This window comes from Xenopus laevis, chromosome 4S (genome assembly GCF_017654675.1).
Source record: "Xenopus laevis strain J_2021 chromosome 4S, Xenopus_laevis_v10.1, whole genome shotgun sequence".
Taxonomy (NCBI): Eukaryota; Metazoa; Chordata; class Amphibia; order Anura; family Pipidae; genus Xenopus; species Xenopus laevis.
In genome coordinates, this window is record NC_054378.1 from 91,269,225 (window position 1) to 91,283,681 (window position 14,457).

Genomic DNA, 14,457 nt, shown 5'->3' on the forward strand with positions numbered 1-14,457 from the left:
GGAGCTTTGTGAAACAGCACGGGAACTCTCTGACACCTCCCAACCCATCTTCTGGCCAATCACCTTTGCCTTTCCCTGACTGATCTTAGGAGGAGGGAGGAGGAACACACAGCGTGTGTGTGAAGGAGAAGCACAGCATGCAAGCTGTAAGTCTCTTTCCCCCTGCCCAGACGCCGCAAATCAGAAGCGGCCCATTTCAAAGGTAAATGGAGCGGCCCTTTGGAAATTGCCCGAACTGACAGATTGTCAGTCCGGGCCTGCATTCAACTCACTTCTTATATCTCACTCCAGGGTTTTCCTCCAGAGTCGCACACAACGTCACTATCTGCTGGGCAATGGTTTGCATGGCAGTTTCCTTATTCACGGCTTTATCCGGACTGTACAGTAAGTGAAAAGCTTTAGGGACATTGAGCAAGAAAACCTCAAAAAAAAAAAAAAGTAGGGCTTATTTATTGGTAGGCTATACATTTGTAACCGCACAGTACTATCATATGAATATCCAAAAATCAACCCTGTTGAGAAAACAGCAGTTACTCTTTAGGTCAAAGTAACAGGTACAATGAGGGAACACCTTAAAGAAAAATAAAAGTGCTAGGAACTTCAATACACAATTCCCAACAATTTTTTTTGTGTTGAATCTTGACCAGTGTATTGAAATTCCTAGCACTACTAGTATTTAAATATTAACAACAAATTGTGTGCTTGAGTCAGCTGAAATCCCCCAACACAAATGTGATAATAGGTGCACGTACCATTAGTGGTCCATCCTCCACCATAGATCCAGAAGAAAGTTTGTTCTTACAGCATCAATAGTTTAAATTGGCTTTATTAGTAATTCACATGGCAAACAGCCTGGTCCGCGAAGTTTTATTACTAATAAAGGCATTTTAAACTACTGGTGCTGTACGAACAAACTTTCTTCTGGATCTATGGGGGAGGATGGACCACTAATTTAAATATTATCTTTAAATATTAACATGCATAACATAGTAAGTTAGGTTGAAAAAAAAGACACTCGTCCATCAAATTCAACCTTTTAGCACTGTTTTAACCTGCCTAACTGCTAGTTTCTCATTGATTTAATTTACATGAACTTTACATGGAAAATAGAAGAAAAAAATAAATCTTGTGCATGATGCTTTTTCTCTCTTATGACACATGGTTCATTCTCTACATTGACAAATCTTAGCCAGCCCTATCACTTCCCATTCCCTTGAATGGGAACCCCTGACAGCTTTCTTTTCAGCCTGAAAATCTAGTGCGCTATTTTGGACCAAAAGTGCCAGAACTGGGCTGTCAGGCATTTTCAAATTAAAGGCAGCATTGGACACTTTTCTACCATCTGAACAGAGAAACCCCACATGTTGCATCAGCCTTATGGTTCTGGGGCACATTATTATATTTCCTTATAATATAATTCACCCCCCCCCAAACATCCATGTTTTTGAACTGTTCTAGACATTTTGTGGAATCCTATATTAATAAAGTGACTTAGTGAATAATTCAATTTTCTCCAGCATTTTTTGCAAACACACAAAGATATTATTTACTAATGAACAACACAATAATAGCACCTGCTACACCCAATTTTTTAAACCGCATCTCCATACCACCAGCTGCATACATCAACAATGAGTAGGAGTAGTCACGGAGAATTACATTTTTTCCTAAAATATTTCCTTTCCTCTGGTAAAGAAATAATCCGACACACTAAGTGCAATAAGGAAGGATATGGACACACACTAGACTAGAGGAATAAAACACTGTTGTCTATGTACCACCAATGGCCTACAGAGGGTTTCTCAAGATCTGAAACAAAAGGCCAAGGTCAGAGGTCAGTTAAATAAAAATGTCAACTACAGATCTTTTTCCCTTTTTATGTAGCCTGAGTACAAACCCAGAACACCTTCAGGCAGACTATATTCAGTATCTGCCCTTGTACAATCCACACCCAACACAAACAATACATTTTGTATAAAAGCGATATCTTTTTACCCCCTAGTCTCATTCACAATATTTCAGCAATTCACGTAAATAATGAAATTGACAAAAGAAAATGTACACATACATGCAACCGTACACCTCTCGTGCTTCATCAAAACATCAATAGTGTTGTGCAAAGAACTGTTCCAATTCCAGTTCACTAAACACTTATAGAAGAGCTAGCTCTCGTCTCCTTGGATTTCCTACATAACAGTACACCCAAAGCAAAGCACAGGAAGCTCATAATAATAGAGGAACTAGAAAAGAAACATAAAGGAAACACACTTTTTAGTGTTTTACATAAACCTTTCTATCTTGCTCTTTATTCATTGGACGGCAAAAAAAATTAATCTGAAACTATTGAAAATGTGCTTCAGAAGGGAAAGAAAATATTTCCAGACACCAAAAGGTCAATCAGACTAGTCCTCTGATAAGAGATTGGCTGTGCTATTGGAAAAAAATGTTATGCAAGATGAGATAAGGAAACAAACAAAACACCACCCAATTCCAGGTACAAACCTTATACCCGGATGAAATGAAAAACTTAATCATTTTATACTTCGAGTTGGATTTTTGGTCAAAACTCCCAAATTCGAATTGGGAATAATCCAAACTAGAATTTGAGATTTAATCATACCTTGATCCTGGAACAACTCAAATTTGACTATTCGCCACCTAAAACCTGGCGAGTTCATGTAGAAGTCAATGGCAGAGGTCCAGTGACCCATTTGAATTGTTAAAAGCCTTTCTGACATTCGAGGTTTTTTCTGAGAAGAAAACTCAATTCAAGTTTAGTCGAATTCGATTTGAATTCCGAGTTTTCGGGTCGGTAATATTTGTTCAAGTTTTTTCTTAAATAGGATACTATTCGAATTTTGATGTCATTCGAGTTAAAAAAACTTTCAACCTTTGATAAATTAGCCCCTTGATGTATTGTTAGCCAATTTCAGTTTTCATTACTGTGTTAATGCTTATACCTAAATTTAATAAACTGCTACCTAATAGTCATTGCTGATCTACAACTCCCAGACTTTTTTTTTTTTTTTTTTGAAAATTTCTCACTATTTTCTTAAAACCACTTTGACCAAACTCCTGCGCACATTTTTACCATATTTATCAATAAATTAACTTGAGAAAAAATTGAATTGCATGATTTTTTCAGATTTGACACCTGAAAACACAGATTTTTTTGGATTATCCCCCCGAAAACGACATTTCTTCGTATTATTTTATGAAATCCAGGGCAGATTGTGATTTCTTTCAGTTGTATACATGACATCTGCCACTTACTTCTACATGAACTCGGCAGGTTCGACATGGCATACTTTGACTTTTAACAGCCTCTGGGTTTAAAAAATATTAAAATGTAATTTTTTTTTTTACGAAAAAAAATTGTGGTTCTCCCATTTATATTTCGACCAGAAAAAAAAAATCAGACTTTATTAAATAACCCCCTAAGATCTTTAGCTTCAAAATATATGTAATGATTTTCTATTAGGGCTGATTTTGTATTTTTACAAATTTTAGGTTTATATCGCTATGTGTTTAGGTTATATATGTTTATCACTGAGCCTGAGATACATGAACAGTTAAAGCAGACATGAGTCAGTTGTGACTAACAGCAGGTTTAAAGGGTATATTTTAGGACATACTCTGCATAAGTATTAGTGTTACCTGCAATAACACAGCAGTCAGTGCCAAAACACAGAACTCTTTTCTATGTGCACTCTATGCCTTCCCCCCACAAGTTCTTCACATTCCCCCTGCACCCGTCAGACTTATAGGATACGCCATTGTTTCTCCACCCCTCTACAAGTAAAGTTTGCCCTCAGCCTTCACTCCTCGGACCATGCATCCTCCCACCGTACTTTGTGATCTAAATATGACCATACATGCTACGATTCATATGGTAGACTACTGCTCAGTCCAGGTGCCAAATATACAGAAACTGTATGAGGGAGCCATTACATGTGCATGGACACCTGTATGAATACCGCCTGAACAAACAAAACAGCAGGAAGTAAAAAGGAGCCTGTGGCTCACCTTTTGGATAAAGGGTGCAGAGTATTAATTATACTTTATTTATGCACCAAAACCAACATGTTTACCCAGCACTTAAAGGAACAGTAATATCAAAAAATGGTTTGTATATACAAATATATATATATATATAAACATATACAAATATGTACATTTATACACAAACAAGGCAATAGTTTACCTTTAAATATATTTAGCATTTTGTTAATACAGTCTTTAAAAATGATTTAGATTTAGTTTAGTGCACTTCAGTCTGAAGAAGAGTGATGTATAAAATTAGGTGGTCTACCTGTGACTCCTGAGGGAAAAATGAAATGTTGATCTCCTTACACCTTTTTATTGCCTTGGGATGACAGGACTTCAGCTTGTGGAAGAGGTTGTCAGGACAAACTGTAAAACAGAATGCTAATGAAACAGACGCTGGTTTAAAGCATCCTCATGAGTTAAATACAGGTAAAGGGGACATTTTATACAGATCATGAAAGGCACATTTTTCAATATCCAGCCAGAGAGGTTACACTTACCATCACTGAAATAGACATAAGCAGCTTTATATTTGCTGGCAGATTTACTGTTGAAGTCATTCACCAAACAATCTACAGACTGAAAAGGATATAAAAAGATAAGCTCAGTGGATTCTGTTTAAATAAAGCCTAAATTTCTATTCGTCTGATATACTACATTATAAATGATTATTATTTCTGCTGGTTCAGATAGTGTTTTTGCACCTTTTCTACATTAAACCAAACCGAACATCAAAGAGGGGGAAGGAGTGTAATTTCCCTTTATATTTTCTTGCACCTTTCCATGCAAATGAGGCACTAGGCTATATGTAGTTACTTTACTACTGTAGTAATGTACTACTATTAGTCAGTTGTAAAATACAGGGCTCCCTTTGTACATTTAAACTACAGATGCCAATATTTGATTCCTGGTGAAAATGCTGTGGGGACAAACAGAAAATTGTGCCAGTTTTATGCATAGAAAAGCGATGTGTCATGTTGTCTACAGTTTCCTACGCTGCTCTCAATTTATAGTAGGTCTGACACATAAGAAGGACATATTTCTATTTTAGTATTTATATGCATTAATCGGGTGAATATTCCCTTTAAACCCAAGAAGGCTCAAGGCACATTTTACAAATTGTACTTTTTTTTTAAAAATTGTTTTTGAGACTGAAATAGAAGATAATTGAAAAGAATTTTTGGTACTGGTGTCCTTGACTGGCTGAAGACATGCTGAACAGAAAGCAAATAATTCAATAAACAATATAAAAAAAAACAATACAAATAAAGCCTAGCTTCATGCAGCTTGGGTTTTCCCTAGATGTATTGGCTAGAAATGCAACTTGTCAGCTGCAAATGAGAAGATATAATCCAAGTTAAAGCCATTGGTTATGCTTGTGTCATACCCAGAAAAACATCATTTCCATTTAAAGAAATGTCTAAAACTGACGTCTACATACTTATACAAACCTTTTCATTAGGATATATAAAGTAAATGGCTTTCATGTGTTCAACCGGTTGCCGTTTTTTAAAAAGGTCCTCCACCACTAGAAAAAGCATTGAAAAAAATTAATTTAAATTAAACTGGACCAGAAAAAGGAAAGATATAGGAGTGTAGTATAGAATAACACACTGCTACTGTGAGGAAATAGATAACTCGAAAATAATGTGGCACATTTAATATTCTAAATGAAGCAATATTATACTGCATTTGTATTTACTGTAGAGTGAATCTCATTCTTGGTCAGCCAGCAACATAGCTTAAATTGAAAGTCATTGCTACTATAGGTCTTAAAGGGGTTGCTCACCTTCAAAACATGTTTTTTCCTTTCAGTTTATTTCTGGAGAACAATTTTTCCAAAACTGAAGAAATTTAAAGAGTAATGTTCATGTCTGGAGTTTCTGTCTGGCAGCTCAGTAATACAAGTGCAGACTGTGAACTGCTACAATTTATACATTTCTCAGCAGCATTTGTGGAACTACTGTATCAATTCTTGGTATGATGTAGAGGGTAATATTCTGAGACAATTTGCAATTGGTTTTCAATTCTTATTATTTGTGGCGGTTTTTTTAGATTATTTAGCTTTGTATTTAGCAGCTCCCCAGTTTGCAATTTCAGCAATCTGGTTGCTAGGGTCCAAATTACCCGAGCAACCATGCACTGAATCAGAGACTGGAGAGGGCATGAACAGAAAGATAAGTAATCAAATGCGGTAACAACACATTTGAAGCTTTTTGTTTTTTTAGGTCAGTGACCCCCTATTGCAAAGTTGGAAAGTGTCAGAAGAAGGTGGCAAATAATTCAAAAGCCAATTGAAAAGTTGCTTAGAACTGGCCATTCTAGAACATACTAAAAGTGAACTTAAAGGTGAACAACCTCTTTAAACTCAGGGAATCTGTTCAGCATGACCGAAAAGAAGAAATGTATCAATTTAGAACAGTTTACAGTTAGTAATCCCCCCAGTTGCTTTTTAGAAGACCTAAAAAGGTGATAAATTAAAATTTCAATATTAGAAAGTTGGTCACAAACTGAAAAATTGAATTGAAACTGAACTGAAAAAAAAGTGCTGAAACGTGAACAACCCCTTTAATATTTTGAAAAAAACAAAAGCAAACAAACATAATTGTCTCTGCCCTGTGACTGAATAAACATGTTTCCTAGATACTTCACAAGCATATGAGGTATCTTGCTTTTAAAGGGCATAAAAACATACAGACAGGTTCATCTTGTATGAAATCTTGTACGTAATTCTATGTCTGTAAATATGTCTGTTAGGAACTAGTGCACACCAGTATTATGTGTACATAATGTAGACTCCACAGTAAACGGAGGCTAAATATCCTAATTTTGGATTGATACATTTCTAAAACCAGGGAAAGCATACCTGTTATACCCTCTTTCAACAAGTCTGTCATCTTGCAGCATGATGTTAGCAATTTGGTTGTGAAATGATCTAATAGCAATATCTAGAAGTAAAAGAGATCACATTTGTTTTTCATTGTACATAGACCAATAAATTAAATGCACACACCCACATAACACACAGAGGGGCAAATTTAGAAACGTTTGAATTTGAGTTTTATCACAAGTTTTTTCACGCTAAACCTCGTGAATTAGAATATCCAAAAACCTAAATGTTCAAAATGTATTGAGCACAAAAAACTAAAAGCTGGCATCTAAAAGCTGCACAGTTCATGTAAAGTCAACGGGAATTGTCCTAGCAGAATTCAAGCAATTTTTTTGAGGTTTTATTGAAAGACATTGAAAAAACAACGTGTAGCATGCGATTGTGCTAAATGAGGTTTTTTTCACAAAAAAAGTTACAATCGAGTTTGATTTTTTTTCCCATGAAAAATAACAATTCACAAATTTCATGTTTGATATATAAACCTCTAAAGGTTTGTCTGTCATCGCTCTCTGTGTGCTTCAACCAGAACACTTACCATATAATAACATTCCAAAATCCAAAATTATTTTAAAAATGTAAATAGTAAAAATATTAAGCAGGATGGGGTGGGACCCTTGATGTCAGGGGGGAGGGTCAGTTGGTCAATGAGAATAGAGAAAAAGCTGAGATTCTGAACAGTTTTCCATCGGTCTACACAAAATAGGAACCAATTAATCAAGGTTTCCTTCATTATAGTCCCAATTCTAGTAATACAACAAATGATACATGCCTCACAAAAGAGGAAATTAACAAGAGACAAGAATATGTAAAGATAAACAAAGGTCCGGGACCAGATGGTATTCATCCTATGGTACTAAACTTAAAGCTTAGCTCTGTGATTGCCAAACCTATTTATTTAATCTTTCAGGATTCATTGAGGTCTGGTATGGTGCAGAGAGACTGGTGAATAGAAGAGACAAGATACTTGACTTCATTGCAAGTCATAATACATGAGTTTGCACCAGCATGGTTTTATGCGTAACCGATCATGTCAGACTAATTGAACTGCCTTTTATGAGGAGGTGAGCAGAAACTTCGATTCTGCAATGGCAGTGGACTTTGCTAAAGCTTATTCTACAGTACCACACAGAAGGTATGGCTGAAGGATAGATTACAAAGAGTGGTGGTAAATGGAACATTTTCTAATTGGACCAGTGTTGTTAGTGGAGTACCACAGGGCTCTGTACTAGGTCCCTTGTTTTTCAACTTGTTTATTAATGACCTGGAGGTGGGCACTGAAAGTATTGTTTCTATCTTTGCAGATGATACTAAATTGTGCAGAACTATAGGTTCCATGCAGGATGCTGTCACTTTGCAGAGTGATTTGTCTAAGTTGGAAAACTAGGCAGCAAACTGGAAAATGAGGTTCAATGTTGATAAATGCAGGTTATGCACTTTGGCAAAAATAATATAAATGCAAGTTATACACTAAATGTCAGTGTGTTGGGGGTTTCCTTAATTGAGAAGGATCTTTGGGTTTTTGTAGGTAACAAGTTGTCTGCAGTCACCAGCCCTCTCATAGTAAGAGGATAGGTGCTCCTTGTTTATTGAGTGGGTTTGAGTGGTTTCATTTTAGAAAAAGTACATCATAAATAATGAATGTATATTACAAAATAGTTTGGCTGTGGTGTATGATGGCAAAATCTGCAAGTTTTTTCTTACTCTAGAATTACAGTGAAACTACTATTTTATATATATATATATATATATATATATATATATATATATATATATATATATATATTTTTTTTTTTTTTTTTTTTAAATTATGTATTATTTCATTAACATCCTAGTTTTCATGAAAGTTTTGTTTTTCAGCTAGTCTTACTGAGAACTATTAATGGACATTATGGGGCTATTGTAGCAGTGGGAAATGCTACATAAAAACCAACAGCTGCCTGCTCTTTCTGAAGTGTTCTGTGAGTAAGTGCTATAAGAAACAAACTTGTCATATATGGGGCCATGTATTGTGGCAGTTTCCATGAGTAGTAGGAGCTACCTCTTTCATTTCTGAGTTGGCTGATGAATGAAACCAATGTAAATATACATGTAACACAGATAGCCAAAGTTGAAAAAAAACTCATGTGGTCCAGGTGTACCAGAAGAGCCTGGGCAGTGAAGATTTATCTTAATAAAGATTTTTTTTTCATTTTTAACATTTTTTGGTGACCTATGAGGCTTCTGAGTCTCTACATACAGGTTAGCTGAGGAATCTCAACAAGGAACTACAGCAATCATCAGATATTTCAATCTTGTGCAATTTTCCCAGCGCTTCCCTTAACTTTTGTTATGTGGGCTCACCTTCTTAATTGGGTCACACCGTAAAGACCAAAAGATTCATCAATACACGTTGTATGAAGGAGGCCACAAAATATCCGCAGTACTGTGCTGCAAACTTTTATTCCAAAATACAATACATGTTTCGAGTCAACAAGGACCCTTTCTCACTTGAGAAAGGGTCCTTGTTGACTCAAAACATCTTGTGTATTTTGGAATCATCAGATATTGTCTTCTACACTGTGCCCTTTGAGCATGTCAAGTACTAACACAACTATTACAATATTAATGCACTGGTTAGAAAAGAGGCCAAAGTAATCCACATAGTGTTCAAATTACCTTCCATTCGTCCCCTTTCCTACAGTCATCCAAGACTTCAGTTTTTATTTCTGTAAAACAAAAAGAAAATATATTCAAGATATATCAAAGGCTGAAATATACACGCACAGAAAACATCAAATATGTTGCAATATGATGCAGTACTATGCAAAATTCATAGAGAAAGTTCTTATATTACTTCTCAATAACCAATGGCAAAATTTGTTCACACAAAGATGCAAACCAGACACAACATAACATTGGGTATTAGGTACTAGCAGATCGTCTCAAGGCCACAAACGGTTAAGGTAAACCAATGCACACACAAAAAAGAAAAACGGCAGAAGGAGCCTCATTTAGGAATAAAGTGAACAAAAAAGCTTCCATGTGCCCATTTTGCCCAGTTTACAAACTGGTGCAAAGCTTGGCACCAGTACCAGAATGTTCAGCTTGGAAAGGAGAATTACAAGCAAAACGCAATTTTACAAATTTTGCATTTTTCAAGTATAAATGTATAAGGTACAGTGCAATATGTAGAGCCCTACATTTCCTATAGTTATACAAGCTGCAGGTGTTTTTACATCAATTCTCCCACTGCAATGCCTGGACAAAAAAAAGGCCTTTATATTTTAAGTACACAAACAGTCCCACAGGTCTAATATAAAGCACCTCTCTGAGGCACCTTAGTTTTTCTCTGGCATTTGCAAGAATATCCAGATTGGCAGTCCAGGCCATGCTCATCTATCACTTGTGGTTGTAGTGATGCAGTGCAGATATACAGATGACACACACCCTAAATAAAAGCCTGAAACATGTCTATTAGTGTGGAGAAACAAACGGGAACCGAAAACTCGATTTAGAAGGTTTTCAATGATCTCTGAGGTCACTCTCTACTTCATCATGAAAGTGTTAAACATTTCAACCCGGACTATGTCTTGTATGTTTGTTTGTTTGGGTGGATGCACAATTTGCTGTTACTTCTGAAAACATCTAACACTGTGCCTTGCTCAATTGCTGAAACGATGTAATGCAGATATGTTCACATCCCAATGAAGTGTCCATAAAGGCACAGAGATCCTGGGAACTCTGACTCCTCTATTGTATACACTGAAGAAAAGATCTGAATTAGCACATTTGCCTTATCTGTATCTGTTACAACGATACTGGTACCATTAAAGGAACAACACTCTCAACCCGCATCTTTTTACAATTAATATAATTAAAAAACTTTTTGGGTTTAGTCTTAGGCTCTGCCGCAATGTGCTTCTCATTTCCTATCTTTGCCTTCTGGATTGCGGTTTGACAACATTTATTATAGTGTTTAGATTTATTAAAAGCTTCTGTCCCCACAGACTTGTAGTTTTTAAATGACTTTCTCTTCTTTCCTATTAACTTCCTTACTTCTATATTAAGCCACATAGGGTGATTCTTTGTGCTTCTACATTTACTCCTTAAGGGAATAAATTAAGAACAGTAGCAATTTAATATAATTTTTAATGACAACCATTTATTTTCTGTGTTTTAGCTGAAAACATAATGCCCCAATCTATGCTCTGAAGGGCAGCCCTCAAGGCACTAAAATATTCACTATTACCCAGGAGTTCAATTACTTGCACATTTGCTATAAGTTCTGGATGCAAATTCACAAAACCATAGATTCTGTTTTTCATAAAACCATGACTGCTGCAACTTAGGATTCCATTATTTAAGATGTGAACTTAAATGTAACCTAAAATCTACAAATCCCCACTGCAGATATGTTACAGCTCTACAGCCTGTGACAACAACACTTGAATATTGGCATTTTGGCACATTTCTTTAGCTACAATTTAGAACCAAAAAATAATACAGTGGTAGAGGAGACAAGGAAAAAGGAAAACAATTGGCATGGATATTTACATGTATGAAAGTTGTGACCAATTGCAAATCGGCAATTGTTTCCCTGCTTCAGGTCACTTCCAAAAGACATTGTACAATGCAAGGAGCAAGCTGCTGAATTCATAATCCATGCAATGATTATGCTCACTGACATGCACTTACCAAATACTGGGCGAGATGACAGATAAATCTAATATTTATTCACATATAATACACAAAAGCCATGAATATCTTGTAAATGATATCCTTATAAACAGTGAGTTCTGATGTCATTTCTGTCACATGACTCACTGAAACTTGTGTATTATAATAAATAAAGTACCCCCGGTTGCAAAATATGAGGATATTAGAAGTAACCTCGGAGTTCCATGACCTGTATAAGGGTAGGGACACACTGGGCGATTTGGGGAGTTTTAGTCACCTGGCGACTAATCGCCGCGACTTTTCTCCCCGAATGCCTCCCCTCGCTCTGCGCCTGGCTAAAATGAAAAATCGCCTGCGCTAATCACACGCGGCGATTCGTTTTCCGAAATCGCCCGAAGTTGCCTCAGGAAACTTCGGGCGACTTCGGAAAACGAATCGCTGCGTGTGATTAGCGCAGGCGATTTTTCATTTTAGCCAGGCGCAGAGCGAGGGGAGGCATTCGGGGAGAAAAGTCGCGGCGATTAGTCGCCAGGCGACTAAAACTCCCCAAATCGCCCAGTGTGTCCCTACCCTAAAAACACTCGGCCTTCGGCCTCGTGCTTTTACATGGTCGTGAAACTCCTCGGTAACTTCTAATATCCTTATATTTTACAAGAGGGGTTACTTTATTCACTATGTATACTATAAGTGCAAAGAACCAGGGGAGATGTAGCTGACAAAGACTGTAAACTAAAGTGACAAATGCAGGTTATTAAAGCAGACGTGCTTCCCTGCTGCCCAGAAGTTTCATGCAACAGTAAACAAGTCACAGAACAGACTCAAGGGAAAGTCTGAAATGATTATTGACAAACCCGTGACCCCGCCCCTTTTATATCTAGAGACTATTTAGTGACAGGACATGTCGTTGTGCGACACAATGATCCCTACACCCCTTGACGTCTCACTCACTCTGCCACACTGTGCTCTTCAGTCCAAAATCCGTGCCTGCCGCCATATTTCCTCCCACGGATCTGAGGTCTCTGTCCCGTTCCTAGGGCCGCCCCCAGGTCTTTAGTCCCCGCCCCGCGGAAGCCATTGGCCTGCGAAGGTTTTAGCAGAGGAAAGTTTATTGGTGACAGCTGCGGAACAAAATATTGCTTTGTTACTCACTTACGATTCCGTAGTGTGGCGGGAGCTCAGTGGGAGGGAGTTAGGAAGCTGCATTTGGGTGACAAGTAGTGACTGGCGCAGGCTTTTCCGCCACACCTTGTTGCTATGTCGCTGTAAGTTATACGTAACGGGGTCTCGGAGTGATATTCTCTCTCGCAGGCCTTGGAAAGTTTCAGGCTAATTACTGAGCTATAATATGGCTGATTCAGTGCAACTTCTTAATTGGCCTTCATTTTTTTTATAGATTTTGAATTATTTAGCTAATTACCAGCTTTCAAGGGGGGGGGGGTCACTGACCTCATTTAAAAACGAATGCTCTGTAAGGCTACAGATTTATAGTTATTGCTACTTTTTATTACTCATCTTACTATTCAGGCCCTCTCTTATTCATATTCCAGGCTCTCATTCAAATTAGCACATGGTTGCTACCAGTGGCAGAACTACCGGGGGAGCAGGGGGTGCGAGCAGACCAGGGCCCCCCGGCAGCCCGCTCACCAATGAAATCCGGCGTGTGCGGAGGGGGGGCGGGCCCGGCTGCGCATCATGCACCAGGGCCCGCCCCCTCTAGTTACAGCACTGGTTGCTACGGTAATTTGGACCCTAGCAACCCAGACCTCCCAACAGTGGCGTAACTTCGGATGCCAGGGCCCCCCTGCAAAAGTTTGTTCAGGGCCCCCTCTGCACAAAATAGTGGGAGAATTTCATGTATAACATAGAAGGATGGCACAGTAGCAATTCCATGTATAAATACCCCAGAACTATAGAAGGATAGCACTGTGGCTCTTCTGCTGCTCTTGTTCCTGTCACCCTTCCCTTGCTCTACCCCATACAGCCTGAACATAGGAAGTTCAAAAGCAGGAGACTGAAGACTGAAGACCTGCATCATCAATCACTGTGTGCGCTGTTAAAAAAAAAACAACAACTTTGTGCAACCGCGTGTGACGTGAGGTAACATTTTGTACCTCACAAAGTTTTGTTTTTAAGAGCACACAGTGTTGGACTGGGGCACCTGGGGCCCACCAGAGAACCTGATCTCAAGGCCCATCATTTACTAATGAATGCCCAACAGGGAAAATCAAGGAAATTCATATAATAGTGAACATTTTTATTTGTATATTTGAATAGGCATATTAAATTAGATAACATGTAGATATGAGTATAACACTTACTAGTAAAAATCCAAGTCCCACTGCATTATCCTGGATATTTAAACTTTTTTTTTCTGGTGCCCTGATAAATCTAAAATGGGGGGTTCTACTGTATACAGTATGTATGATACACACACACTTCATACACATCAGTACTCCATCAGCTCTATAAATTGCATTTCATTTAATCAATTTGTAATTTGACTAAAAAATTAGTTGATATGTTCAATTAATAAAGTAATAATTAATTTGGGGAACATTTTATTTATTGTTTTGTTTATATCAACTTTTAATTAATTTATTGTAAGCATCCCCACCCCAGTAAAATAATTCATAGCTAGCTCAATCTCAAGTACACAGATGGAGAGCTGGAGCCGATTATGAGATGCAGTATCTAGTGCAAAAGGGGGTGGCAGAGCATAGAGAGGAGGGGAAAGTTATTGCAGCAATATTTAAAAATATATGAGACAGCAACAGTGTCGGACTGGCCCACAGGGATACCAGGAAAACTCCCGGTGGGCCCAGGTGTCAGTGGGCCTCTTGCTTCTGACCATTTGGCCTATTTCA

General features: G+C 37.6%; 1 protein-coding gene across 1 annotated transcript in view; it reads right to left on the reverse strand.

The window, feature by feature from the left end:
* The window catches only part of stxbp3.S (syntaxin binding protein 3 S homeolog), a 29,587-nt gene extending 16,783 nt beyond the window's left edge, over window positions 1–12,804 (reverse strand). The window contains exons 1-7 of the mRNA XM_018261103.2: window positions 12,542–12,804; window positions 9,593–9,642; window positions 6,914–6,995; window positions 5,499–5,575; window positions 4,548–4,626; window positions 4,313–4,413; window positions 273–421 (exon numbers count right to left, since the gene is read on the reverse strand). Coding sequence (XP_018116592.1) covers window positions 273–421; window positions 4,313–4,413; window positions 4,548–4,626; window positions 5,499–5,575; window positions 6,914–6,995; window positions 9,593–9,642; window positions 12,542–12,587 — 584 coding nt within the window. The 5' untranslated portion in view covers window positions 12,588–12,804. The remainder of the gene's footprint in view (window positions 1–272; window positions 422–4,312; window positions 4,414–4,547; window positions 4,627–5,498; window positions 5,576–6,913; window positions 6,996–9,592; window positions 9,643–12,541) is intronic.
* Between the last annotated feature and the right edge of the window lie 1,653 nt (window positions 12,805–14,457).